The 24,413-nt window shown below is 54.8% G+C and overlaps 9 protein-coding genes across 9 annotated transcripts; 4 read left to right on the plus strand and 5 right to left on the minus strand.

Annotated features, from left to right (window-relative positions):
• Nucleotides 1-2,604: 2,604 nt before the first annotated feature.
• On the minus strand, nucleotides 2,605-3,352 carry VPS24 (Vacuolar protein-sorting-associated protein 24; the record flags this gene model as incomplete). The annotated part of the gene is made up of 2 exons (XM_036634873.1): nucleotides 2,605-3,243; nucleotides 3,305-3,352. 2 exons carry the CDS (start codon nucleotides 3,350-3,352, stop codon nucleotides 2,605-2,607), a joined length of 687 nt encoding a protein of 228 aa, XP_036499790.1.
• Nucleotides 3,353-5,174: 1,822 nt separating this feature from the next.
• wos2 lies at nucleotides 5,175-6,014 on the plus strand (the record flags this gene model as incomplete). The annotated part of the gene is made up of 3 exons (XM_036634874.1): nucleotides 5,175-5,202; nucleotides 5,321-5,713; nucleotides 5,827-6,014. 3 exons carry the CDS (start codon nucleotides 5,175-5,177, stop codon nucleotides 6,012-6,014), a joined length of 609 nt encoding a protein of 202 aa, XP_036499789.1.
• A 1,025-nt stretch (nucleotides 6,015-7,039) lies between these two features.
• Nucleotides 7,040-8,789, minus strand: mlo3 (mRNA export protein mlo3; the record flags this gene model as incomplete). Its single annotated transcript, XM_036634875.1, has 5 exons — nucleotides 7,040-7,301; nucleotides 7,354-7,427; nucleotides 7,480-7,644; nucleotides 8,480-8,509; nucleotides 8,559-8,789. The coding sequence occupies 5 exons, from the start codon at nucleotides 8,787-8,789 to the stop codon at nucleotides 7,040-7,042; spliced, it is 762 nt and encodes a 253-aa protein (XP_036499792.1).
• Nucleotides 8,790-10,341: 1,552 nt separating this feature from the next.
• Nucleotides 10,342-10,877, minus strand: CGCS363_v003027 (uncharacterized protein; the record flags this gene model as incomplete). The annotated part of the gene is made up of 3 exons (XM_036634876.1): nucleotides 10,342-10,497; nucleotides 10,569-10,610; nucleotides 10,854-10,877. 3 exons carry the CDS (start codon nucleotides 10,875-10,877, stop codon nucleotides 10,342-10,344), a joined length of 222 nt encoding a protein of 73 aa, XP_036499791.1.
• A 208-nt stretch (nucleotides 10,878-11,085) lies between these two features.
• Nucleotides 11,086-12,206, plus strand: TMA46 (Translation machinery-associated protein 46; the record flags this gene model as incomplete). The annotated part of the gene is made up of 2 exons (XM_036634877.1): nucleotides 11,086-11,717; nucleotides 11,771-12,206. The coding sequence occupies 2 exons, from the start codon at nucleotides 11,086-11,088 to the stop codon at nucleotides 12,204-12,206; spliced, it is 1,068 nt and encodes a 355-aa protein (XP_036499794.1).
• Nucleotides 12,207-12,552: 346 nt separating this feature from the next.
• Nucleotides 12,553-13,457, minus strand: CGCS363_v003029 (putative oxidoreductase; the record flags this gene model as incomplete). The annotated part of the gene is made up of 4 exons (XM_036634878.1): nucleotides 12,553-12,642; nucleotides 12,694-13,000; nucleotides 13,054-13,348; nucleotides 13,406-13,457. The coding sequence occupies 4 exons, from the start codon at nucleotides 13,455-13,457 to the stop codon at nucleotides 12,553-12,555; spliced, it is 744 nt and encodes a 247-aa protein (XP_036499793.1).
• Nucleotides 13,458-14,452: 995 nt separating this feature from the next.
• CGCS363_v003030 (uncharacterized protein) lies at nucleotides 14,453-15,556 on the plus strand (the record flags this gene model as incomplete). The annotated part of the gene is made up of 1 exon (XM_036634879.1): nucleotides 14,453-15,556. One exon carries the CDS (start codon nucleotides 14,453-14,455, stop codon nucleotides 15,554-15,556), a length of 1,104 nt encoding a protein of 367 aa, XP_036500821.1.
• Nucleotides 15,557-18,852: 3,296 nt separating this feature from the next.
• nrc-2 (Serine/threonine-protein kinase nrc-2) lies at nucleotides 18,853-20,876 on the plus strand (the record flags this gene model as incomplete). The annotated part of the gene is made up of 4 exons (XM_036634880.1): nucleotides 18,853-19,684; nucleotides 19,739-20,038; nucleotides 20,091-20,469; nucleotides 20,522-20,876. 4 exons carry the CDS (start codon nucleotides 18,853-18,855, stop codon nucleotides 20,874-20,876), a joined length of 1,866 nt encoding a protein of 621 aa, XP_036500822.1.
• Nucleotides 20,877-22,251: 1,375 nt separating this feature from the next.
• On the minus strand, nucleotides 22,252-24,148 carry CGCS363_v003032 ([Pyruvate dehydrogenase [acetyl-transferring]]-phosphatase 1; the record flags this gene model as incomplete). Its single annotated transcript, XM_036634881.1, has 4 exons — nucleotides 22,252-22,360; nucleotides 22,424-23,428; nucleotides 23,481-23,858; nucleotides 23,961-24,148. The coding sequence occupies 4 exons, from the start codon at nucleotides 24,146-24,148 to the stop codon at nucleotides 22,252-22,254; spliced, it is 1,680 nt and encodes a 559-aa protein (XP_036500819.1).
• Nucleotides 24,149-24,413: the final 265 nt, after the last annotated feature.

The following is a 24,413-nucleotide window of genomic DNA, read 5'->3' on the forward strand; positions in this document are numbered from 1 at the left end:
GAGCACATGAAATGGTCAACAACACTCGCTGCCATATCATACATTACCATATATAGTAGTGCACTCAATGTTATCACCCGAGACACTACGCATGCGCAAAGACTGACGCCGTCGAGATGGCCCGCTCACGACACCGCATCAAATCAGAGAGTGAGACGAAGTACGCTCTTTTGCGCAAGCCCACAACAAATGCGCACCTCTGGTACTTTATCTACAATTCTCTGATTATTGTCTTGGGCGCTTTATCTGTTACTTTCTGGGTTCTAGGTGCTCAGAGTCCCCTTCTATACCCTTTCGACTTTGGACAGTGGTTGCTTGCCAACCCGAAGATCAGCACCATTATATGGACAGCCTGCGGTTCTGTTCTCGCGGCTGTTTTTATGTTCTTGCTCAAGGGTGTACTGATTCTCATGTCTAAACAAAGAGCACGATCAGGGGCCACTCTTTCTACAATTGAAGGTATATCCTCTCTGGAAATCATGTCAAACAGCTCACTCACCGAAATTAGGATGGAACAAGTGTGCAAACGAACAGCCCCTCCTCGATTCTCAACGCGCTCTGCTGTCTGGATTTACGGTGATTAATTGGCTTGTCGCTTTAACACTCACAACGGCCTTCACGACACTCCTCACCCCCACTAGTATCCTCGTAAGTGAGGCTATACTTGGTGATGAGGTTGACTTCACGGCCCCTGAATTCTTAGAATGGTATAACTTGAGAGATGCAGACAGGATACCGAAGAGAAAGATCTACGGATGCACACGATATACCTACAATTCATCCCTTGGGTCTATCAACTTCCCGACTTGCCCGTTTGCAGACGACCCAGTCGCCTGTATTTCCGCGGGGGTCTCTGCTGCGCAAGGGTCCCTTGGTGCTCAGAATGCCTCCGTTCGGGTGGTTGATAGCCTCTTCAAAGGTTCGACCGGCGGTGTGCTTCCCCTCGGCTTTGGCGGCATCTCAGCCTTCAGCAACGTTGGTTTTGAATCGTGGCCATCTACTACCAAGTACCCTCACTTCAACTATACCCTATCACAGCAAGGTCTCTCTGCAGAAATATCTTGCCACGAGACACCAGACACGCCCATCCAGTCCGAAACTCTTCAGAGTATCAACGTAACAAACTCCGCCCAAAACGCGAATATGCTGTTGGTCAAGTTTTCCGTACAGAACGACTACTGTGACTCCACGCATACCTGGCTTGTCCCGAGTCTAGGTATCGTGGCCCCCACGTTATGCCAGCCGGACGAAGATACTAAGAAGTATGAGCTGTTTCTGGCGTCCTTTGGGAAATATTCAGCCCTCCCCAACATGGCGTGTTCGATCGAACCGATCATCACGAAGAACGTTGTAACCTATTCTACAACCACAGGCCTTTTCACGTCAACAATTGTGGAAAGGCTGGGTGGTTCGGCTGTGCCTAATGAGACTGCCGAGGCCGTCTCCTGGCTCTTTATGATTTCAATCACCAGCTGGGTACGTCGTGCTCTACTTGTCTTCGCTGATTTGCTTTACACGCACACTGACTGCAACCACCACGGCAGGGAAGTGGCCTCATCGATTCTGTACTCAGTCTCAACACGACAGGGGAGAATTCAAGAGACTTTTCCTACCGAACCGCGATCGAAGATGTGTTACGTGGGATCGTCGAATACGAGGGCAGTACATTGCGTATCTACTACTCAGCAAATGAGGCAGCCGGCCGCAGCACTGTGAACGGCACGTATAACGTTTTCCGTATGGGGTATCACCATACGCAACTCACATCTCTTCTTATTGTGCTCCCATTTATCGCATATCTGGTAATTGTCTCAGGCTGGTATACAATAAAGGGACTTAGGGCTGGTGTAGCGATTGACGATACGTTCGATCCAACAGACAGTGCTGCACTGGTTACTGCAGCAGCAGTGGGAGCTTCATCCGGGAAGCTTGATCTGGGAACACTGAAGGAGCTTGGAGAAAATCATAGTCTGGTTCGGGAAGTTAAACTTAGGTACGCTGGCAAAAAGGGACTGGTGACCGCTGAGGTGACGGAGAGCAATGAGGTTTCTAGCATAGATGCGTAGAACGATAACATTTAGCGCATCACTCTGCTGGCGAGATGAATTACCACTGAAAGCTGCCGACGTTGCCTATGGCCTTGGCTATTACGCTGATATCCACGTCACCATTCGCTTGTATGGTTATCCTCCAATTCAACCGGAAAACACGTCTTCACGTGTAGCCAATCCGTTGACCAGACGAACAAGACCCGGTGGCGGCGGATATCTCATCTTTGACAAAGTTTACGTCGCGGCAGCATGTTCTTTAGTGAATACGCCCCCACGACCATCTTCAACTTGTATAGCCTCGTGAGGACTTGATGAATTGTATGTCTTTCGACCTCGTCTACTCCAAACGCCAGACGAAACATGTAGATGATATATGGGAACAACAAACGGATGAGTCTCAGCGGAGCGGCCGGGATGATAACCGGCTCAAGCCCCTCGGTGCCGAGCGCCTACGCGACGCTATATCAAAATTTCCCATGCAAAACCTTCCACGCAACCGAAACGCCGTGTACGCCGTCTGTGTCGAGATGCAGAGAAGAAAGAAGCGCCGCCCTTAGCTCCTCAAGGCTTCGAGCCTGTTGCGCATCTGGTCCATCATAGCCTCGGCATCCTCCTCTTCCTCCTCGGCCTCGACCGGCTTGGGCTCCTGTGCAACGGGTACGGCGGGAAGCTGTTCCTTGGGCATGCGGTCCTTCAAGATCTCGCCGAGTACCTTGTCAACCTCGCCCTCTGCCTCCTCCTCTTCCAGCTCGTCCATATCCTCTGGCAAGCTCTCGCCGACCATCTCCTCGATGATACCAGCCTTCATCAGCTCTGCGCTCAATTCCTGCATCGTGCCGGCCAATTCGGGTAGTCGGATCAGGCGGTTGACGTCCTTCATGACGCCGACGCTCGCGCGGATGCTACCCTCGATCTTGCGCACGGCAAATGCTTCGTTGACCTGCATCTGGACGCTGTTGAGCTGGGCCTTCGAAGTAATGAGTCGAGAGCTTGTTTTTCGTGCGCGGATGAGCTCGCGGGCAAAGTCGCGGGCTTCCTTTTGTGCTTGCTTCGCCCGCGTGGGGTCTCGTTGGGCTCGCTTATCGGCTTGGACGATGAGTTGCTTCGTCTTGGCCTCGACTTGTCTGACTTGGTTGATGTCGCGGTCTAGTTTGCGGATGTTGGAGCGCATGAGGGCATTGCACTTTCGCAGCTGCAGGAGGGGAGTCTGGTCAGTGTCTTTGGTGTTTCGTCGGGCGGTAGAGCTGCCGTACCTGTTGCTGCGGATCGGGCTTGACGAACAGCGATTTGAGGGTCTCCATGATGGGCTGGGCGGCGGACAATGGCCGGTGAACGCCGTCAATGTGTGGAGATTCGGCTTCGAGGCGTAGGTGCGAGCGCGGGACTGATGGATGCGTGATGGGCTGTCGCCAGCCTCGTTTGTTGGCGGGTTCGATAAGCGCTGCCTTGGGTCTGGGAGCGATGTGTCGTCATTCCCTGGGTCGCTGCCTCAACTGATACGGGCCGTAGTGGGGGATTGTCGTCACGTGGAGACGCTGCAAATTGTATGCGCGTAAGAAGGAAAAGTATAATACCGGGGCGCGTCCGTGGTAAACCATGCGAATCACCAATCGGGGCGAGGAAACCTTCGGCTCACTCTGAACAGGCGGCTTGGCGGACAGCTCAAGCAACAAACTTGAGTCTAAGGTTACAGCTGCTGCTAGTGCTAGTTCATCCTGTCGACTTGTCACATCTGTCGGAAAGTGCAGAAATATCAGGATTGGGTTGTTCTGACGCAGAAAGTGACATCTCCATCGGATGGTATTCTACGGACACATAGAGGAGTCCAAGTTGGCAGGACACATACTGCGGAAATCCGCCTCGCCCGGCAATGTCGTATGCTAGCAAATGAGGCCTCGAGGTGGGGGGATCCACGATGATCTCACTGCACTTTAGATCTGATGGGAAAAAAGACGAGATGAAGCTTGATGACAAGCACGTTCTGTCTCAGATGGAGCAAACGGTACTCCGACAGCACGGTACCACAACAAGGCACTTTATGAATAGCAGGTGAATACTTCGTGGACGCCGACGAAAGGAGCAGCGCAGAAAACAAAGCTGTTTCGTATTTGTGCCGTGTTTCTCGCATGTTGCGCCTCACTCTGAGCTGCAGCAAGCACACGCACGTCCAGCGAGCCAACCCAACTCAGTGCGATGCCATGCCTATTTCGTGGGGTTGCAAGGGGGGCTGGAAGTCTACCGCAGCAGTGCTGCGCGCCCAGCCAGCACTGAGATGCCTCTTCCAATTGCAAGCAAACGTCAGCAGAGAGGGGAAAGAGCAGGGAAGGAGGTACTTTCGGCTGAGTGGGCCTCGCCCCAGAGATCGAAGTACCTGGCAGCCGCTGGAAAAGCAGGCGCGAGGCTCAGCCTGCAAGTCCAGAACTCCAGCCAGGTACCTGGCGCAGAATCCCTAGACGAAAAAAAAGCGAGTGAAGGATCTGACTGGCAGGCGGAAGGGCATGAATGGCAGACAAGCAAACTGGAAAGAGCGCGCCAGAAGAGGGGAAGGGAGTGGAGGGGATAGGATTCCTAAGCGTACAGTGCGTTCAGCCCTGCCAGGGTCCGGTCCGCAGCGGCCCAGTGCAGCACTACTGACCTGAGTACCTAAGGTGAGGTGACTTGCTTAGGAAAGGTACTGCCAGCCTAGGAGGTAGGTACAGCTCGTGGCACTTGGTGGGCTGCCGTTGCCTGCTGCTGCCGTTCCAAATCTTTCGAGCGCCTTCTACAATTGCCCGTGATCCCCTAGGCGGTAACTACAACTGGAACCCACCCCGGCCTCACCCCAACACCAGGGCCCAGCCTTTTCCAACCGTAGCCTCACAAACCCCTTCTTAGCTTCCACTCTCCTCCCCCTCCGCACACTCTGATCTTGCTCCTACCTTATTTCACACCCCTACCTACCTTACAACACAAGTCAGTCGTCCTCTGTCACAACAACAAACCACCTCGTGTGTTAACTCTTCTCCCAGGCTATATTGCAACTTCTCTTGCGATATCTGCGAAACGTTTGCGCACCCGCGTAAAATAACTACCCCTCATCCCCCGTCATAGCTCCTTACACGAATCACATCCACCACCACCAAAATGTCCGACACCACGGCAACTCCTGAGGGTACGTGCAAAACTTGACTGTCGCATTCGAGGTGCCAATCGCCGCGCCTTAAACTCCGACAGCCCATTTACCGACCTTGCCGTTGTGTGTGCGCAGCAAGCTAACAAGTCTTCAACAGTTCTCTGGGCCCAGCGCTCCAGCTCCTCCGACGAGTCCAAGAACTTCGTCTACCTGACCATCTCCGTCCCTGACGTCCCGGCCTCCAACCTCAAGCTCGACCTCAAGCCCACCGGCCTGAGCTTCAAGGGCCACTCCGACTCTCTGAAGCGGACGTACGCCCTCGACGTTGAGTTCTACGCCGAGATCGACCCCGCCGAGAGCAAAATCAACCACACTGGCAAGAACGTCGAGCTCAAGCTCCAGAAGAAGGAGCTCAAGGAGGAGTACTGGCCCCGTCTCCTGAAGGAGCCCAAGAAGGTTCACTTCCTCAAGACCGACTTCGACAAGTGGGTCGACGAGGACGAGCAGGAGGAGGCTGGCGAGGAGGACTTCTCCCAGTTCGGTGGCATGGGTACGTGAAAAAAGCTCGAACCCCACGGCGAACCCTTCTACCCCGCGATGGCGGGGCTCTCCGCCGATTTTCCAATTTCCGAGTTTCCACGTTGCTGACATATGCATTTGCAGGTGGCATGCCCGGCATGGGCGGCGCTGGCGGCGACTTCGGCGGCATCGACTTCTCCAAGCTCGGAGGCGGTGCCCCGGGTATGGAGGACGTCGACGACGAGGAGGAGGATGACGATGACATGCCCCCTCTGGAGGGTGAGGAGGACGATAAGGCGGCCCCGGCCGCTGGCAAGGCTGCCGAGAAATAAGCTGGTTCATTATTCCCCTCTTCACCTGTCGAACCCACTTCGAGAGATCGACTTTTCCCGGTATCAGAGCCCAGCTCCTTGGCAAAAGCAGCAGGCGTTTTCGGCTCTTACTTGCGGGACCGCGGAATCTACGCTCTAGACTCATGACCTGAATGTACTCTTTGATCAAGATGAAAAAGAAAGACGTTATGTGTGATGTGTGTTTTGGGGGGTTACGGACGAGAGAGAGAGACAAGGCATTCGGCGAAGAGACATGACTGTTCTCTGTCTCTTCATCCAAAGGATTTTAGCTGAGGCGGTATTCGGTTCTACCTGTACGGTTCTACCTGTACTAGGCCATTGCGGATGGTGTCGTCTGGGGACTAGGCCGATTCATCAAGTCAATTCAGCGATCTTTCTCCGCCCATTCTGTTCATCTGTGACTTGCCTAGGCGATGCTTTTGGGCACCTACGTGATGACGTCTGACCTGCTGTCAATATTTGCAGTCTCACAACACGCTGGAAAACCCTGCGACATCGATATCAATGATATTTGGCAGATCATCTACTCAAGACCGACGTAGGCCTCGCTTGCTGGCATCAATCTTAGGAATCTCGCATCACTCTCAGAATCACTCAGATTTAAACTCATGTCGGGGGCTCGGCGTTTTGTGTATTAAAGTCGCTCTGACTTTGGGGTTTGTTATAGTACATGCCCTGCTACCGAACAACCGGGGCGAAGCAAATGTATATGTCGGTACCTTGTCAGTTCTTTCGAACCGAGGGCACCATTTTGGTAGTTTTGGGTTGAGCCGAAAGGCTGGGGAGGCAATCTGTAAGTTTGAAAACCAATGCGTGTCAAAATCAAAGCCAGAATCCCGTAGCCTCCACTCGTCTACTCCCCTTCCAGCATTCTGTTGTGAGAGTCTCACGAAACGCGCAAAAAGGAAAGATCAAAGGCGCCCCCACGCGTTGTCCTTCTTCGACTTTCTCAGTACCTGGCATTCGTGGGCGTATCCGAGGCCAAGTTTATGCTTGAGCTCGGTTTACATGATGTCCTCCTCCATGGCGGCATCGCCGTTCGTGGCAGCCGGGGCGGGAGCCGCAGCATTCTCGTTGTTAGCGTTGCCAGACTCGAAGTAGTCAGCCATCTCGGAGTCAAGTTCCTCCTGAGTCTTCTTGGCGGGACGACCAGAGCGAGCACGGCGTGGCTTCTTGCCAGCCTGAGCATTTCCAGCAGCGGGACCCTTGCTGGCATTGGCGTTGCGCTTGTTGATGGCAGCCGACTTGGGCTGAGCCTTGGGCTGACTGCGAAGCTGTTAGTGTCGAGCCGGGAATGATTTGCTCATACTCTACTTACGAAGTGCGCTCAGCAAGAGTCTTGGAGGGGGGGATGACGTTGGCAGCTTGAGAAGCACTGACAACAATCTCAATCTGTCATTTGTTAGACGGTTTCATAAATAGCAGCATCATGTGTATCACATACCTTGATGGGGCGGTTGTCGACGAGAAGACCGTTCAGCTTCTGGAAGGCCTTGCTAGCGCCATCCGCGTCACGGAAGGTAATGTTCGCGATGCCGCGGCTGACGGAGTTGGGTCCGTAGGAGATTTCTACCCTCTTGATGGGTCCAACTGAAGTGAGGAAGTACTCCTGATGGAAGTCGATGTTAGTTATCCGCAAGCGCTGTATATCAATCACAATCGTCGTCTTCTAAATCCGCGCCGGGCAGGGCAAGAAACCGAGAAATCCAAGAATCGCCGGAGCATGGGACAATGGAAGCGAGCAGAGCAGTGAGCGTTAGTACGCGTGTCAGCGTCCATCCCCACAGATGCCCAGCAAAGTCAAATCGTCTCGCGCGAAGTCGCCGTCTTGTCGAAGGGTATCACCCCAATTCGGAAAAGAAACAGTCGCAGCTTAGTCTCGGAGCAGTCGGCAATGGCACTTTCGCCAATAGGCATCTTTCAGCCATATTGATCGCTCGCACAAATCCCCCAGATCCCGCTAGAATTCGAGTCATGCTAGGTCGGCGTATCGATAGCGGTGAAGCTAGATATTGGAGCCATCCTAGCCTGTACTGCGCTGATGCTCACTGCTGTGCTCGCTGGAAGGGCTTCATCTCGTGTTGCTTGCTATGCTTTGTGGACAGCATTCGCGAACCAAGCTGTTAAAGAACATGACGTGACTACCAACGTCCCATTTGTTGCAGTCTGCGCTATCAATCTTCTGAGGTGCTGACCAGGCTACCCGAGATGACGATTTCATTGCGCGACCAGGGCGTGCTCAACTTCCGATGGGCTCTGCACCATATCTCAGGAATTGCAGCATCGAGGAAGGAGTCTTGCGGTATCTTGACATATTCCAGCTGGCAAGTGGCAATGGCCACCATGGGTTTCATCTCGCTACGGCGCCGGTAGGGAAAGAGGACGGGCGAGAAATGACAGGTCGAACAAAGTCCGAGGGCTGAAGAGCCTTATCGGCAACATACCTTGATCTGTTGCTCGGAGACATCCTTGGGCTGCGGAAACGTTAGTAGGAGTTGGTAGCGATACGGGCTTGCGACTTACCAGGTTGCTCACGATGACCTTGCTGTCACCAGAGCCTTGCGAGGGCTTAGCGGCGTTGGGCTTGTTTGCGGCGGCACGCGCAGGCTTCGATGTCTTCTGAACACCGCCGACTGGGGCAGCGGCCGCAGGGCGACCAGTGGAACGGCGCTGAGAGCGACGACGGGGACCGCCGGAGGAGCGACGCTGAGTGGAGAGGATCTCGTCAAGAGACTGGTCAAGCTTGCCAGACATGGTGAATGTGAATTTGGGGGACGTTGGTTTGAGGGTATAAATGATTTTGCTGCGATGTATTTGCGCAGCTGGGTCGGTCGCTTCTGACAGGTAATCAGGCGATGGGTCGCGATGCGATGCGGTGCGTGGTGTTTTGAAGGAGAGGATCTAAGTTTGACGCGTTGAAAGTTTGCGCGAAGAGCTTTCTTGTGAGAAGTGGTCGGTCCGGGAAAAAAAGCAGTGAGGAATACAGAAGCTGCAGAGCAATGGTGGTAGCGCAGCGATGGAATGAAAAATTATTATGTGAAAGTCGAAGTGGTCGTGACGGTGGTCGAGATTTATGAGTCTTGTCTTGGGAAAGGAGAAGTGGTTGCGGAAGGAGGATGGAACAGTCGGGCGCGGGCGAAAAGGGAAAGGAGGCAGGCACGCGGGACAGTTTGCCAGCGGAGCGCCTGAGCCAAGCAGGACCAGGCTGCGGCGCGCCTGACAAAAACAAGAGGGGCCTGAGGCGGAGGCGTGATTGGATGGGTCTAATCTAAATTGGGAAAGACCCGCTTGAGCTGTTGCCTTCACAGTGTTCCGACCCAGCGCAGGAAGCAACGGTCCGCATCTGAGGCCGCACATCCTTCAGCTGGACCTTACGTAAGGTGTAGGCGCAACTCTACAGCTCAACTCTTAGTGCTTGCCCAGCTCATCAAGCTTGCCCATGTTCATGATAAGCAGCACCATTTTGGCCTCAAATTGTATGCCCAAGGCCACACCACTCTAGTTTTCTGAATTTGACGACTTTTTGTGTTCGAATCGTCTTTGAAGCAAATCCCAGGCAGTTTTGCTTTAACAGCTTTGAGGAAAGAATGTGTAAAAGCTATATTGTTGAAACCGACGTTTCTTTCTCTACATTTTGGTACTACCATGTGCAAAAAATCTTACCAGTCTCTTTGGTTAAGCGTGTCATCCTTGTGCAGGGGCCATGCTAATCTTCTCTGTATCGTTACAATTTGACCATATGCCCGCAGGCGAAAATAAGGGACAGTTTTTTGCATTATAAGGCTGACGGGTCGACGAAGGAGCAGCTGACAACACCATCTCAGGCGGCGCGCCGCGGGGCTGAACACTGTCAGTCATCCAGGGTAATTGTCACGTCAAAGTTCCGAAAAGGTTCCTATGCTCAAATTTGTGCTTGAATTATGTAGACCATGCGACATCTGCTGTCGCAACGGGTATATCAGACCCCATCGTCTCATGAAATAGACTGCCGTGAAGCGTTCTATCGCTGCTGTGCCTTTTGCTTGTAGTTCTTTCACACATGGAGGGTCTCTGCGGCATCGTCTGTCCGCAGCATCCTACCATCCCCCGATCTCGTGATGTGATGCCTCGAAATTGGACGTCGTCTTGTACCGCACGACGCTCGAAGTAAAGCAGATACTTCAAGAAGCCGCCGCGGATCATCGTACAATCAATTGTTTGTTCCTTGCTCTATGTCCCGACTGGCGGTAAGCCGACATGTATTTATGAAGAGCCCTTGACCTTGGCGGGCTTCTCTTGGGTCTTGTCGTTTTCCTTGGAGTTGACCTCAACGAAGTGGTAAAGGATGATCAATACCATGGCTGCGGAGCCAAGGAAGATCGCAAGGCGGTAGAGATCGTTGTCGGAAATCATGGTGGACGAGGAATTGGCTGAGCGACAGCAATAGGGGTGTACGTCGAGAATGGGTAGCTTTGGAGGGTGACTGTTCCAATGGGTCAGCTCCTTTTTTCCGTCATCCGGTAGTGCAATACGAAGCAGTTCCTCTTGACTTACGCTGAGATTTTCCGACTCGAAATGCGACGAATTGACCAGCTTCTACGACGTGTTGCTGAGAGATGGTTGCGCCGCGCACATGGGTTTGAGGTTGGTGTTGAGCCGAACGGGACAGGTAGACAACTGGAGCTCGCCGCGCTAAGGCCTGCCGCCGAGTGACAATGGACTTGGGTCCTCCGCAGTAAGTGAGGTACGTAGACGGTAGCGCATCCCAGTCCCGGCGTGAGCCAGGCCTCCTTGACGCTCCGCCCCCACCAACGCAAGCCCTTCACGTGACCCGCCCACTGTGACTTGAACTTCTGACTTCATCCTGCCTCACACTCTGCCTGGATTTCTCGAGAGCCGACTTTTTTGCGTCCTGTCGATCGAAGCGGATCCTGCCCTCCTCGACACATCAAGGCAACCATTCCCATCGAGACCTCCAAAAACCCCCAAAAACCGACCGACACAGTCCTTACAGAAGCCTCCGGGCTGCCCCCGCCACAGTTTTCTAGACCCCGTCGAATACCCCGCCAAGATGCCTCCCAAGAAGAATGACAAGGGCGCTGCCAAGAAGCCGTCGGCTTCCAAGGCGGTGGAGGACAAGACCTTCGGCATGAAGAACAAGAAGGGTGGTGCTGCTCAGAAGCAAATTGCTCAGATGAACGCATCTGCGAAGAACGGCGGCAGCGCTGACCAAAAGCGCAAGGAGGCGGAGAAGGCGCAGAGGGAGAGAGAAAAGAAGGCCGCGGAAGAGGCGAAGAGGGAGTTGGACCTCCTCATGAACAAGCCTGCTCAGATCCAGAAGGTTCCGTTTGGCGTCGATCCCAAGACTGTCGTTTGCATTTTCTTCAAGAAGGGCAACTGCGAGAAGGGAAAGAAGTGCAAGTTTTCCCACAACCTAGACGACGAGAGAAAGACAGAGAAGAGGAGCTTGTACACCGATACCCGTAAGGACGAGGAAGAGAAGAAGAAGGCAGAGACGTCCGCCGACTGGGACGAAGAGAAATTGCGCTCGGTCGTTCTTTCCAAGAAGGGAAACCAGCAGACAACAACGGACAAGGTCTGCAAGTTCTTCATCGAGGCCATCGAAGACGGCAAATACGGATGGTTCTGGGTGTGTCCAAATGGCGGCAACGAGTGCAAATACAAGCATGCTCTGCCACCAGGGTAAGTGAAGTCGACGCAGAACCCAAGACCATTACTAACCTAACAACCTGTAGATTCATCTTGAAGACCAAGGAACAGCGTGCCGCCGAGAAGGCTTTGATGGACAAGTCACCCCTCAAGACTCTGACCCTCGAAGACTTCCTCGAGTCCGAACGACACAAACTTACCGGGACCCTTACACCCGTCACCACCGAGTCGTTCGCCAAGTGGAAGAAGGAGCGCATGGACAAGAAGGCTGCCGAGGAAGCAGCCAAGAAGGCCAAGGAAGCTACTGGTCGTGCTCTGTTTGAGAGCGGCAACTGGCGCACAACAGAGGACGACGACGACGCCAGCGATAACGACGACGACGACGGTGTTTGGAATCTGGAGAAGCTGCGCGCAGAGACTCAGGCTCTGCGGGAGAAGAAGGAAGAGGAACGATTGCTGGTGCTCAATGGCGGCGTCTTGCCTCCAGCAGCGGATGCGGCTCCTGGGGCATCTGGTTCTTGAATTTTTTACCAGCGAGACAACCAAATTGTACACGCCTGAGGCGGCGAGCATCACCACGAAACGGGCCGATTCCGAGCACCTGAAGACCAGGTTATCCGGCGGCCATGTGGATGTGACGCCAAGCCACATGGCGGAACCGTCTACTTTTCAGCCCTAAGATCAATGAAGTATGACTACGTTCGCGACGTGCATACCACGTTATGAAGGACCGAAATCGTGAAAGCTTCCACATTGAGAGGGTAAGGATGAGGGTCGCTAAAGGCCCCTAGATACGCCAGACTGAATCTGTTGATTACTTCTCAATTACAGCGCAGGTCCCCCTTGGCCTAGCTACAAGCACGCTATCTTAGAACTTCTCAACGTACGGTCTGATGTCAACCTCTTGCGTGAAGGCGGACCGGTGCTGTGTGTGCAGAAACCAGTAAGTGTCGGCGATCTGGAAGAATTGTTAGCTTGGAGTTTAGCTAGACAGATCGAGTACACGTACGGCCTCCGGTGAGATCTTGCCATCTTCCACGCCGTCGTTGACCTGGAACTCCTTGCCCCATGGCGTGTCGATACCTCCGTCGATGATGGCATGAGCCACGTGCACGCCCTTGGGGCCGAATTCTCGAGCCAGGGACTGACCCAGAGCGCGCATTGCAAATTTGCCCGCCGCAAAGGAGCCAAAGTAGGCAGAGCCCTTGAGCGAGGCTGTGGCGCCGGTGATGATGAGAGAAGGCGGGTGCGGGGAGTCTGCGACTGAGTCCAAGAGAAGAGGCAGCGTCTTCTGGGCAAAGGAGAAAAAGCCCTTCCTGCATCCGAGGTCAGCACGCTCACTAGCTTCGAAGGTGACATGTGCACGTACGGAGCGGCATCTAGACTTGTGTCAAGGTCCTTCTTCGTAAGCTCCAGGAAAGGCTTGCGAGCGAAGCCTGCGTTGACGTTGTAAATGGCAGCGGCGAGTCTGCTACCAGGCAATTCCTTCTTGATAGTCTCAAAGGCGGCATTGATGGCGGTCTCATCCGTCGCATCGGCCGTGATACCAATGGCCTTGCCACCAGACTGCTTGATCTCATTCACGATGTCATTATAGCTCTCCGGCTTGCGGGCGAGAAGCACAACGGGGTAGGTCTGCGCAAAGCGGACGGCAGCGGCACGGCCTGGCTCAGTCGTCAGCTTTACTATCCAGGCTCGTCATCGTAAGAATTGTAGATTACCTGTTCCGGAACCGGCTCCGGCGATGATTGCGTAGAAGGACTTGGACGTCATATTTCTTGGTTGTAGGTACTCGACTATCTGTTCTAGGCGTTCAATGACTGGGGTCATTCGTTGGATTAGGGGTTGGTTATCGAATCGGGAGTGGTCAAGGCAGTTCAACAATTGTAAGACTAGATGAAGCTCAGTGAGGGGTGAAGCATTTATGTCGATATGGGCTCCAGGCTAGACGCCGCAGCCCGGAAGGGGATTAGACCATTGGTCGGATGCATGACGGCATGTGCGGAGGGCCGAACGGGACGACCGATTAATAATACCCATCTCCTCCCTCCGGCTGCTCCAATTACGGCCTCCGATCCGGTCCGACCGAACACAATAGAACTCAATTCAGAGTTTATAAGCCCGAAATTCATGATTACAGTCACTCAATTCGATTTCTCATGGTCTCTTGATGTTCTCCTGTCACGATGGCTTACATGTGCGATTGAAGGCTCGGTGAGAGGTGATGTATCTGGCGTGTCCCAGCTCCATGTATCTGTCAGGTCATGATTTTCGGTGGTAGATGGTGCCATGGCCAATTTGATGCAAATATCCCCAACTAGATTGTATTTCAGTTCCATTTGAGCACTCGTATACTTACAGATCTTAGAAAGACGTTGTTTTTAGAAACGGATGAGCCTATCCGCAGAGCGGGGGAGCTGTCGCAGAGCAGGTGCAAACCGCAACTCAGCCCGATTAGGTAACCCCGCTTATTTTTCCAGTGTGAGGCGCGCTGTCTGTCTAACCTGCCAACGCGTCTTCACCTCACTCCATCAAACCCTCGGCTCAACGTCCTTCGCCTAACGGTCTTTCAGCGAGTCTTGTTGCTCAGACATATCATTTAGTCTAAATCATACCAGTCCGTCTCTCGTTTCCGGCTATTCTCAACTCCTCAGAATTACCCCTCCAACTCATTTGATCCAAAATCGGTGGGCTCCACGAGTTCGTCTGAGCTGAGATCCCTGGATCTCCCAACTTTGCTCAATTGCAATCTCACCAAGGTTGCCAAGATGCCGCCCCCGCTACCTTCAGAGACGAAATCAAAGTATGGTATTTCTCGCAGTCACATACCTCTGCCTCGACAAGGCACGCTCGATGGATTCTTCAGCCGTCGTTCGGACAGCAATTTCCCACCGGCCAGAACACCTGCTGCAGCGAAGAAGACATCCCCGGCACAACCCGCACAGAAGTCGAACTTCGCTGTCGTCATCAAGTCCAGTCCCAGGAAACCCTCGCGAACAACTCCAACAAGAACGGTAGAAGATGATGCTGACGACTTGGTCATATCCGACCTCTCTCCTCAATTCAGGAGGCTCGCAGCTCAGGCGGCTTCAAGTGTAAGCCTGTCCAAACCGGCCTTGCCAGACATGGACATTGATGAGCCAGAGGATGAGGTGGAGGCCGAGGCTGAAGCTGAGGTTGAAGAAGCAGTGTCGTCTGGCGCAACTCCTCAGCCGCAGCCAAAGAGACGCGGACGGCCCAAGGGGGCTCTCAATAAGTTCCCGCGGGATGCAGGAGAGGGACCAAGGAAACTACGCCCGGACAGGCCAAAGGCAGGTCAAATGTATGCGGGAAAGCAGAAGCGGCGTGGTCGACCACCAAGGGCAGCTTCGCCTCAACCGAGGGCCATTTACGAAGGTCTGAGTCCACACTTCAACGTCTACATTTGCGAATGGGAAGGCTGCGTGGCTGAGCTTCACAACTTTTCTACCCTTCAGAAGCATGTTGCTGTAGCACACGCGAGAAACCAGCCGTATCGGTGCCATTGGGCCAAGTGCGCCAAACAGCAACCGCCTCGCGACTTCCCCACATCAGAAGACCTCGAATCACATATTGAGGATCTACATATGCTTCCTGTCGCCTGGCAGGTAGGGGACGGGCCGCAGGTGTCAGTCAAGCGATATGCTCCCAATGATGGGACCGAGCTCCCAGACTACCTTTTCGATGAGGCGGGCAATCAGATCACACCGTCGATCCAGGATCAGCGAGAGGAAGATTTCCTTACTTGGCGCAACAACAGGCGAAAGCTGAAGGACCTTCTTCTCCTGCGAGATCAAAACCTGCCAAGTGAAGAAGAGGATAACGGAGCAGAGGACATGCCGGTAGACGAATGATGTGGCTGACCGTTGCACAACGTGACACATTTCGTCGTCGACAGCGACAGGAGGCACTGTAACCACAATACGGGCGAGGCGACTTAAGCATGCTAGGAGGAACCAAGCTTCGTGGCATGGTTTCGGATGAGGGTTGACCGACTGCGCCTCCCTAGGGATAATGGGCACGTCAAGACAACGAGGGTGGCCGTTGCATTTTAGTCCCCCCCTGCAAAAATCGGTCAGACGGGCACATTCGGATACTGGGAGAGGTCGCTCTGCGGTTTTCCACTTCCCCAGACTGTGCGGTGGGCAGTTCGCCGGGGCATCGTGCTGACGGGCGGCGGAAGCGGATGCGCCGGAGAGTCTCGTCTCCAATATGGACGCATGGTTGATTGTTAGAAGGGATGACTTGGCATTGCGGCTCTTGCGAAATTGATGGTTCAGGTTGAAGCGGGACGGGAGCAGGGCGCTACAGCGGATTGGAAATGCATTCGACCTTACATCATCGGCGGGGATGTGCGGCGTTTTGTGGGGGAGATTGCTGGATGTTGCATGAGGAGGCGAGTGGAGTGACACCTCAGCATCCAGGGAGGGCCGCTGTTCAATAAGAAACAAGTCCCAGCCCTTTCGCCTTCAGCAGGGGCGGCGGGAAAAGAGGCCGAATACCGGATCGCAGTTTGCATCGAGTTTCGAGAGTTTCTTGCATGGTGGCAGTCAGGCAGGCGACGCTGATTTGTTTGAGAGGTGATTTTCGCCAGGCTCAACACCCTCAGACGCAGGAAACAACAAAAATGACCTGAAGATCCGTTCTAGAATGTTTCCAGTGCGGCACGGTTGGAGGGTCGGCGGACGGACCACTGCACAGCTGTGAGATTGGGACGCCTGATTTGTCGAAGAGCAGACGGAACCAACTTCAGCTTCGGAAGGTGGCGATGGGTTTAGGCGGGTTTGCGGCGTTGGCGTGCTCTGCGGATTTTTGCTTATTGATTAGATCGCAGACGAATCCGCGTCTCTGAGGACGGCTTCGCCAGTGAGATGTCGTTCCTGGTGTAAGGTAGGGTAGAATGGACCGATTGAGGGGAAAAGGAGGGGAGGAAACAGGCCGGCGCCACTGATGGCACCGCAGTACATGGCTCTAGCTTGAGATATGGCGCTGAAGGAAGTATCCGTAGCGCGGGATTCCTCGGCACGATACGGGAACAGGGTACCTTTTGGGTCTGGCACGGTGTGTAAAGTAGTGCCTCAGTCGTTCAGGTAGACGAACGGGTGTCTTGGAGGTATCGCGAGTGTCTTATTAGACACAGAGACAAGCTCAATCCAAAGTGTGTCCCAAGCCTACGGCATGGAATGTCCTGCAAGGCCAAAGGCAAAGAAAAGGCGCCCAACATCTGTGCTCTCATGGCAATGCGTCCGATCAATTGCTGGTCTCGGTTGTTTTTGCACGACCCCAAACACCCCAACATCAGCAGCAGCCTGCGGCAGAATCCCACGACGGCGGTTGTCCGGTGATGCTCTGGTTTGTTTTCCGCCTGGCACGTATTAATCGCCGGCGGGCTTTCGTATCGTATCGCGAGCTACGGATACCTTGCGCCGCCAGCTATCTTGGCCCCTGCGTGCATGGGCTTGCGCTCAGTTCCAAGCCATTTGGACTAGGCGTCTGTTTTCCCGTGATTTTCGCCGGATTATGTCCTCCTACTCCATTCGCGGGCCGTTGTGATGGGCAGGTAGAGGTGCATTACTCAGAACGGCTGAAGTCGACGAGGATTGGAAAAGGATAACGAACGGTTGTTTGATGCAACGGCACAAATGATGGGCAAAGCAGCGAGGGATAGAGTTGGAGAAGCAGGCCAGGGGTCAGGCTGTGGACAACTTCAGTGCTCAACTGCGAAGAAGGAAAAAGGTTGATTGCTGGGAGACAGTAAGGCAGGTACTGCAGAGCTACCAGGCGGGTACCTACAGCCACAATTGGGACGAAGACGACGGGGATTCTGACGGCGATCGAATGGATGGTTCTCTGGAAGAGGAGGCGATGACGATTGTGGTTGGCCTGCTGGGTAAAGAACGGCAAAAAGGGCACCAATCGCAAAGGCGAAGCCCGCCCATCAGCCAGCCCACGAGCCGTGAGCCATTTGCCCATGAAGAAGGAGAAGAAGCAGAAGGACCTGCGAGATTGGTTGAATCGCTCACCTCACGAAGAGGACGACTGCCCGGCCGTGGGCGTGGACCGGGCCCAGACAGCCCAGAGACCGGGGCCCGCCTTCACCGGACACCCCTGCCAGCAATCCGTCCTATTCTGGTGCAGCGTGTGCCAGACGCAGTAAACTCCCTTGCAAGTCGTCGCCCGCCCTGGTGCTGGTGGCCTCTGCCCCCGAAGGCGTGTTTCTCGCTGGCTGCCCGCCGTCCTACACTACAAAGTCCTGCGCCTGCGCTGGGCTACCCCCTGTGCCTCAAGCTGCACTGCCCGGTAGCAGGTAGGTAGCTCAACGAGGGCGATGGGCAGGGAGCGCCGTCAGTATGTAGTACGCGCGAGTACCTCCCTAGCGAGGAGGAGCAAGCCGAAAAGGCCATGCTCCCACGCGGGCTGCGCCAGCACCGCGGTCAACCAGGCAAGCCCAGCCCGCTGTCCGCCTCAGCGGGCCTGGACACTTGCACTCCACCACCATAGGCAGGTACCTACGGCGGGACACTGAACCCTCTCGGGTCGGGTCCCTCGTCCACCAGCGGCGGCCGGCCACCCAGCCCAGAGCCCAGAGCCCAGAGCGAGCAGGAACAGCGGGGGGGCGCCCAGGTGTGGGTAAGTGTGTGGTGTGTGAGAGAGCGGGAGGCAGAGAGCAGAGACCGACTGTGAGAGAGCGAAAGGCGTGGTGGTGTGAAGCCGCCGCAGTTCAGTCCATCCAAGAAAGGCGCTATGCCCACATTACTAACTCACTCCAACTTTCCCGTCACCTTACCATCCCGTCCATACCTACCGACCTGCCTACCTACTTACTACCTACCTGCCATTTACCTGCCTTTCCTCCAGCCTTGGTACCTACATTAGATTTACCAACGCTACCTACCTACCTTACCTACTTACACCAACCAACCTTTCTGCTCCCGCCGTCCATCTTCTTCCACCTACCTCCACCTCGCCTACACCTCTCCCTCTCTCTCCACGTCCGACCTGGCTGCTGGCTCTCTTCCCCCTCACCTCGCTCCTCGCGTCGTCACCGTCTACCTTTCTCTCCGACACACTCGGCCCTCTTCACCTCTCCTGCAATTGTCCGCTCAGCCATGGCATCGGTCGCTTGATTGCGCACCCCCGAGATTCCGATATGCCTGCCAGCCGAACCCATCAGAATGGCGCCGCCCAGTTCAATCAGAAGCTGAAGAACCTCTTTCGCATCAACCTCAACAGCGGCGCCGACCGAGACAGGGAGAAGTCCTCCACCGCCCACGTCCACTCTTCCCAAGATGCTGCCCCCACGCGCCCCGAAGTACGGAGCAAATTCGGAAGCAGCTTCTTCAAGGGCACCGTTGGCCGATTGAGAACAAACACCACCGCCAGCGAAGGAAACCCTCTCGACGAGGCTCTGAGCCCAACCGCCCACGCGAACCCCTACTTTGCGCACCAAGGCCAGCCGGGCCTCCGCCATCACAACAACGAATCCGTACCACCCAGTCCCCCAGATACCCCGAATTTCAAGATCCAGGGCCCCGACGGCGGCCCAGAGCAGACCACAAGCGCCGGCAGGGAGGAATTGGCCCGGAAACTTAGGAGAGTTGCCAGCGCACCCAACGCCCAGGGTCTCTTTTCAAAGGGCAAGGGCAGCGCCGAGCGTCCGGCGACCGCCGAGCTGGCCAAAGATCCCCTCCTCATAAACAAGGACTCGGGCACCCTCGAGATGGTTGACTCGGCGAGTATTAACGGTTCCGCCTCCGCCTCGAACCTGGGCGTCCCGGATAAGGACACTCTTGGCAACTTGCCACCACCCAATCGCAACAGCCTCGCCTTCAGGCGGACGTACAGCTCCAACTCCATCAAGGTCCGCGACGTCGAGGTCGGCCCTCAAAGCTTTGACAAGATCAAGTTGATCGGCAAGGGCGATGTCGGCAAGGTCTACTTGGTCCGTGAGAAGAAGAGCAGTCGGCTCTACGCAATGAAAGGTATAATCTCTCAAAGTGAACGTGTGTCGCCAACGTGAAGCTGACTCGTTACAGTGTTGAGCAAGAAGGAAATGATCAAGCGAAACAAAATCAAGCGTGCTCTCGCTGAGCAGGAGATTCTGGCCACGAGTAACCACCCCTTCATTGTGACGCTCTACCACTCGTTCCAATCCGAGGACTACCTGTACCTCTGCATGGAATACTGCAGTGGTGGAGAGTTCTTCCGAGCACTCCAGACCCGCCCTGGCAAATGCATCCCCGAGGATGACGCTCGCTTTTATGCCGCTGAAGTCACCGCGGCCTTGGAGTATCTGCATTTGATGGGCTTCATCTATCGCGACTTGAAGCCAGAGAGTAAGTTGACCGCAAACGACTGCTTACCAATCGGTTGCTGACGGCATCGCAGATATCTTGCTCCACCAGTCGGGCCACATCATGCTTTCGGACTTTGATTTGTCTAAGCAGTCTGACCTCGGCGGTAAGCCCACCATGGTCGTCGGCAAGAACGGTGCCAGCAATATGTCAATGCATGTCGATACCCGATCGTGCATCGCAAATTTCCGCACCAACTCATTTGTCGGAACGGAGGAGTACATCGCACCGGAGGTCATTAAGGGTAGCGGCCACACAAGTGCGGTGGACTGGTGGACACTGGGCATCTTGATCTACGAGATGCTTTACGGCACCACTCCCTTCAAGGGCAAGAACCGCAATGCAACCTTTGCGAATATCTTGAGAGAAGATATCCCCTTCCCGGATCACGCCGGGGCTCCGCAACTGACTAAGTAAGCTGCCAACCGGCTGGATTCCACAGAAACATTGCTAACGAGTCTACAGTCTCTGCAAATCTTTAATCCGCAAACTCCTGATCAAGGATGAGAACAGGAGGTTAGGTGCCAAGGCTGGTGCTTCGGATATCAAGGCGCATCCGTTCTTCAGGACGACTCAGTGGGCGTTGATCCGCCACATGAAGCCGCCAATTGTACCCGTTGCAGGCCGCGGTGTTGACACAGTCAACTTCCGCAACGTGAAGGAGAGCGAGAGTGTGGATCTCAGCGGATCCAGGCCGATGAACGCGAAGGGAGTGCCATTGGACAGCGGCCTGGCGACTCCTGGTGGTGAGGTTGCTGATCCTTTCGAGGAGTTCAACAGCGTAACCCTCCACCACGAAGGAGACGACCATTCGAGGTGAATGGCGGAGACTAACGTGGTTTCGAAACCCATCCCTGCGGTCTGCGCATGGTCACCCGTCTGTCAGATCTGAACAACCAACAAGGCTATGTATCAAGAACTTCACGTTAATGGGTGAGAAGGGGTGGATCCTCTAGTACGAGAGAGAGGGAGAGAGATGCATCAGGGGCAAGGGTTTGGGTGCTGCTCAGGGTCATGGACTATCATTTACAGCGACGAGATTGGAGAGAGGAAGAAACACGCCAGAGAATTTGAACAGGAGAACGAAGGGTATGAACGAAAAAGGATATCACTCATGCCTCGAATTGCAAAGGCGGAAAGAAAAACTACTTAACGACCCTTCGGACCTCCTTGGGATTCTCACGACGAAAACAAAACCAAACCAGCAGCATATGGTCTCCGCGCCTTCATCATTGGGAGTTATTTTGTTTTTGCTTGGTCGCCTTTTTTTTTCTTGTTGATTTTGTTTTACTGGAAACCAACCCCTGGCGTTTATCGAGTGGGATACTCAAACAAAGAGACAGACAGAGTCAAGAGAGAGAGAGAATGAGAGAGGCAAGTGTCGTGCGCGGGGGTGGGTGAATGGAAAGGAAACTAGGGGTTGTCGTAGTTGTTGAGGGGAGGAGCGATATATTGCTGTAAACCCTTTGGCCATCATTACTACCATCCATGAATGAAACGTAAAAACTCGGACTCTGCCTTGTGCCCGTGAGGTTTGTCTGTGAGTAGCCGCAGATGGGATAGCTTTCGGTGGGACGGGCCGGCTGAGCGGACGTCTGGACTGGCGTCATCCGAGGGTTGGTCATCGGGGCCCAGGACTGGTTTGAACGCGGGACGAATCGACTTGGAAGGGGGTTCTGGTGGTTGAATGTTGAATGCGATCCAGAGGTCAGGATAGTCTCAATTACTGACAGGTGGGACTTGGGAAGACGGGTCATAGCTAGGCTCACGGACTACTTTGATCACATGTTGTGTGCTGAAGCTGTATTCCCTTCAGACGCGGATATATCTCTGTTTTTGAGGAATTACTACAGCCCGCGTAAGCTTCCAACGCAACAAAACCTCAACTCTATCTGGCAGCAAGGCTATTGCTAGTACAAGATCGCCCTCTTTTTTTTCTGAATACTTCGGACGCCCTGATAGTTGACGCCATCCTGTTATCGCTGTCCGTGAGTCTGAGCGCATTTCAGCAGCTCCCTTTCCCCCTCGTATCGCTATTCACATAATGACTAAAGCACTGGTACAGTCACGGTCTCTCTTTTTTACTCTCTCACTCACTGTTTTACCACTGCTTTTTGCTTGAGACCTGTTGTCTCCAGAGTCGCTCAACTTCCTGGCAGTGTTTCCTCTCATCACCTTGTGCTGGGAAACTCCATTTAAAGCTTGGCCTTCAAGAGCTGTTGAGCCGTGGCCTCCTCGTTCAGGTTGACCTCGCCCGTCTTCTCACCGTGGCCGAAGAAGATGACCTGGACGGTCAAGTCGTCACTACGTAGGGTGTTAGTCCTGAATCAAACGAAGCAGATTCAAAAACCGAGATAATAGACTTACCGATAGCGTCTAGAAAAGGGGGAGGGTAGGGTCAACAGGGCGCACACTTGCTCCTCGTTCTTTCCACCAAGAGCGTTGCGCACGAGGTGGGTGGCTACGTTCTTGTCCTTGACGACAAACCGTTCGGGGGCGTCGGGGGAGATGCCCCATTGCTGGAGGCGGATAGGCGTCTTCTGCCCGTCAACTCCCTTGTCGTTGGCTTGCTCAACAGGCAGACCAGATTGCTTGGATCCGAAAATCTTGGACCAGGCCGAGTCGAACTGCGAGCCGGAGCCGCTGGCCTGGCTCTCGATCCACTTGCCGACGAGACCGACGACCTCCTCGTTGGTCAGCATCTCCCACAGGCCGTCAGTGGCCATGACGACGAAGTCCCCGTTCTCGGGCTCAATCTTAGTCGTGGTGACGACAGGCTCGGCGGTGACGTAAGGAGGCGTCTTGAGGAGGGGCGAGGCAGAGCGGGCGAAGAAAGACTCTCTGAGGCGGTTGGTGATGTCCCGACTCCACTTGTAGCTGGCGTCGCCGAAAGCGCGCGTGGGCTCCAGACCACCGAGTACGCGGCCATTATGCACGACGCGGTCCTCGCCCGGGTGGAGCTTGCGCATGCGCGTGGCCTCGTCGGGGTTGCTGCCGGTCTGGTCCACGGAGAGAGCGGTGGCGGTCCACTTGCCGTTGGATGATCGGCGGCCGAGTACAGCACGCGAATCGCCGGTGCAGGCGACGCGCAGAAGCTTCGATCGGCTATCGTAGAAGGACAGGAGCGCACAAGAGCCCGACAGGGCAGGCGCGAGGAGTTCAGCAGCCATGGTCTTAGAGCCAGCCTTGAAAACCCTGTCGACGCTCTGGTTGACGATCTCATCGTCCAGACGGGTGAAGCCGGACTTGATGGCCGCGTCGATGGCCTCGGCGGGCGGAGACAGGTCTTTGGACGCCTGGTACGTAGTGTTGAGCTCCTTGGCCACGGAGAGAATCAACTCCTGGCGCAACTTCGCAGATGTGGTCCAGCCGCTATCGCTTGGTTAGCAACTACGAATGCTCCATTGAGGGCACGCAAACTTACGCATGACCGTCGAAAACGCCCCAGAACATCCAATCATTGCTATTTCCAACTGCGCCAGCCGCCTTGTTGGGGACCTCGACGATCTTTTCGGCGTGGTCGTCCTCGATGGGATCGTTGCTAGGTAGCTGGACCAAGTCATATCGGACGACGCCCTGTCCTCTGTTGACCATGAAGGACTGTTCCGTCTTGCGCAGTTTCTGGGTGGCCTGCTCCGGGGTCAACATCTCGATAATCTTCCGTCCGTCGTCGCTCGACGTCTTCGATATCGGTCCCTCTCCGACAAAGGTCCCCGTGTGTAATTGATCGGCACCGACGACTAGAACGGTGCGCGTAGGAGCAGCGTCGCCGGCGGGGCCGGTCGCGCCAGACGTGAAGCTTCTTGTCAAGTGTGACTTGTTAATAGCTGTCCCGTTGTACGAGTACCATGCGCCGTAGCCGACGAGGCCAGACACGAGGGCGACAGAAAATCGGCGGAAATACATGGAGGAATTCAGCTGGTCAGCATGCTCGGAGGAAGTTCGTTGAGGAGAGGATCGCAGGACGGGTCGGGTTGAAAAGGAAGACGATGGAGGATAGCGTTCGAAGAGGCCTCGCCGGCTGTTGCGTGCGAAGCTACGGGCCGTACATCGGTAGGTTGTCCGCAAAGCCCTTGCTGCTGCGCGATGCATTTGGGGCGAGCCGGGAGGAGCGAATTGCAGCGTTCGGACTGGAGGGCGGCCCGAGTCCAATGGAGGTCAGGAAGCAGTCGTGAGATGCGTTTGAGGCGATGCTGTCAGGGTTGAGTGGGAGTGTGTGCCAAGACGTCGGACGTGCCTCAGGCTAAGGTGGTGGTAGGTCAGTGTAGTGTGTTCTGGGGGGGAACCACAGCGACGGGCGGGCGTTTGTCGTGTCGGTTTGGCCCAGTATCCGAATGGTGCACACAGGACGATAGGG

This window comes from Colletotrichum siamense (assembly GCF_013390195.1).
Source record: "Colletotrichum siamense strain Cg363 chromosome Unknown KSG_Cg363_contig02, whole genome shotgun sequence".
Lineage (NCBI taxonomy): Eukaryota > Fungi > Ascomycota > Sordariomycetes > Glomerellales > Glomerellaceae > Colletotrichum > Colletotrichum siamense.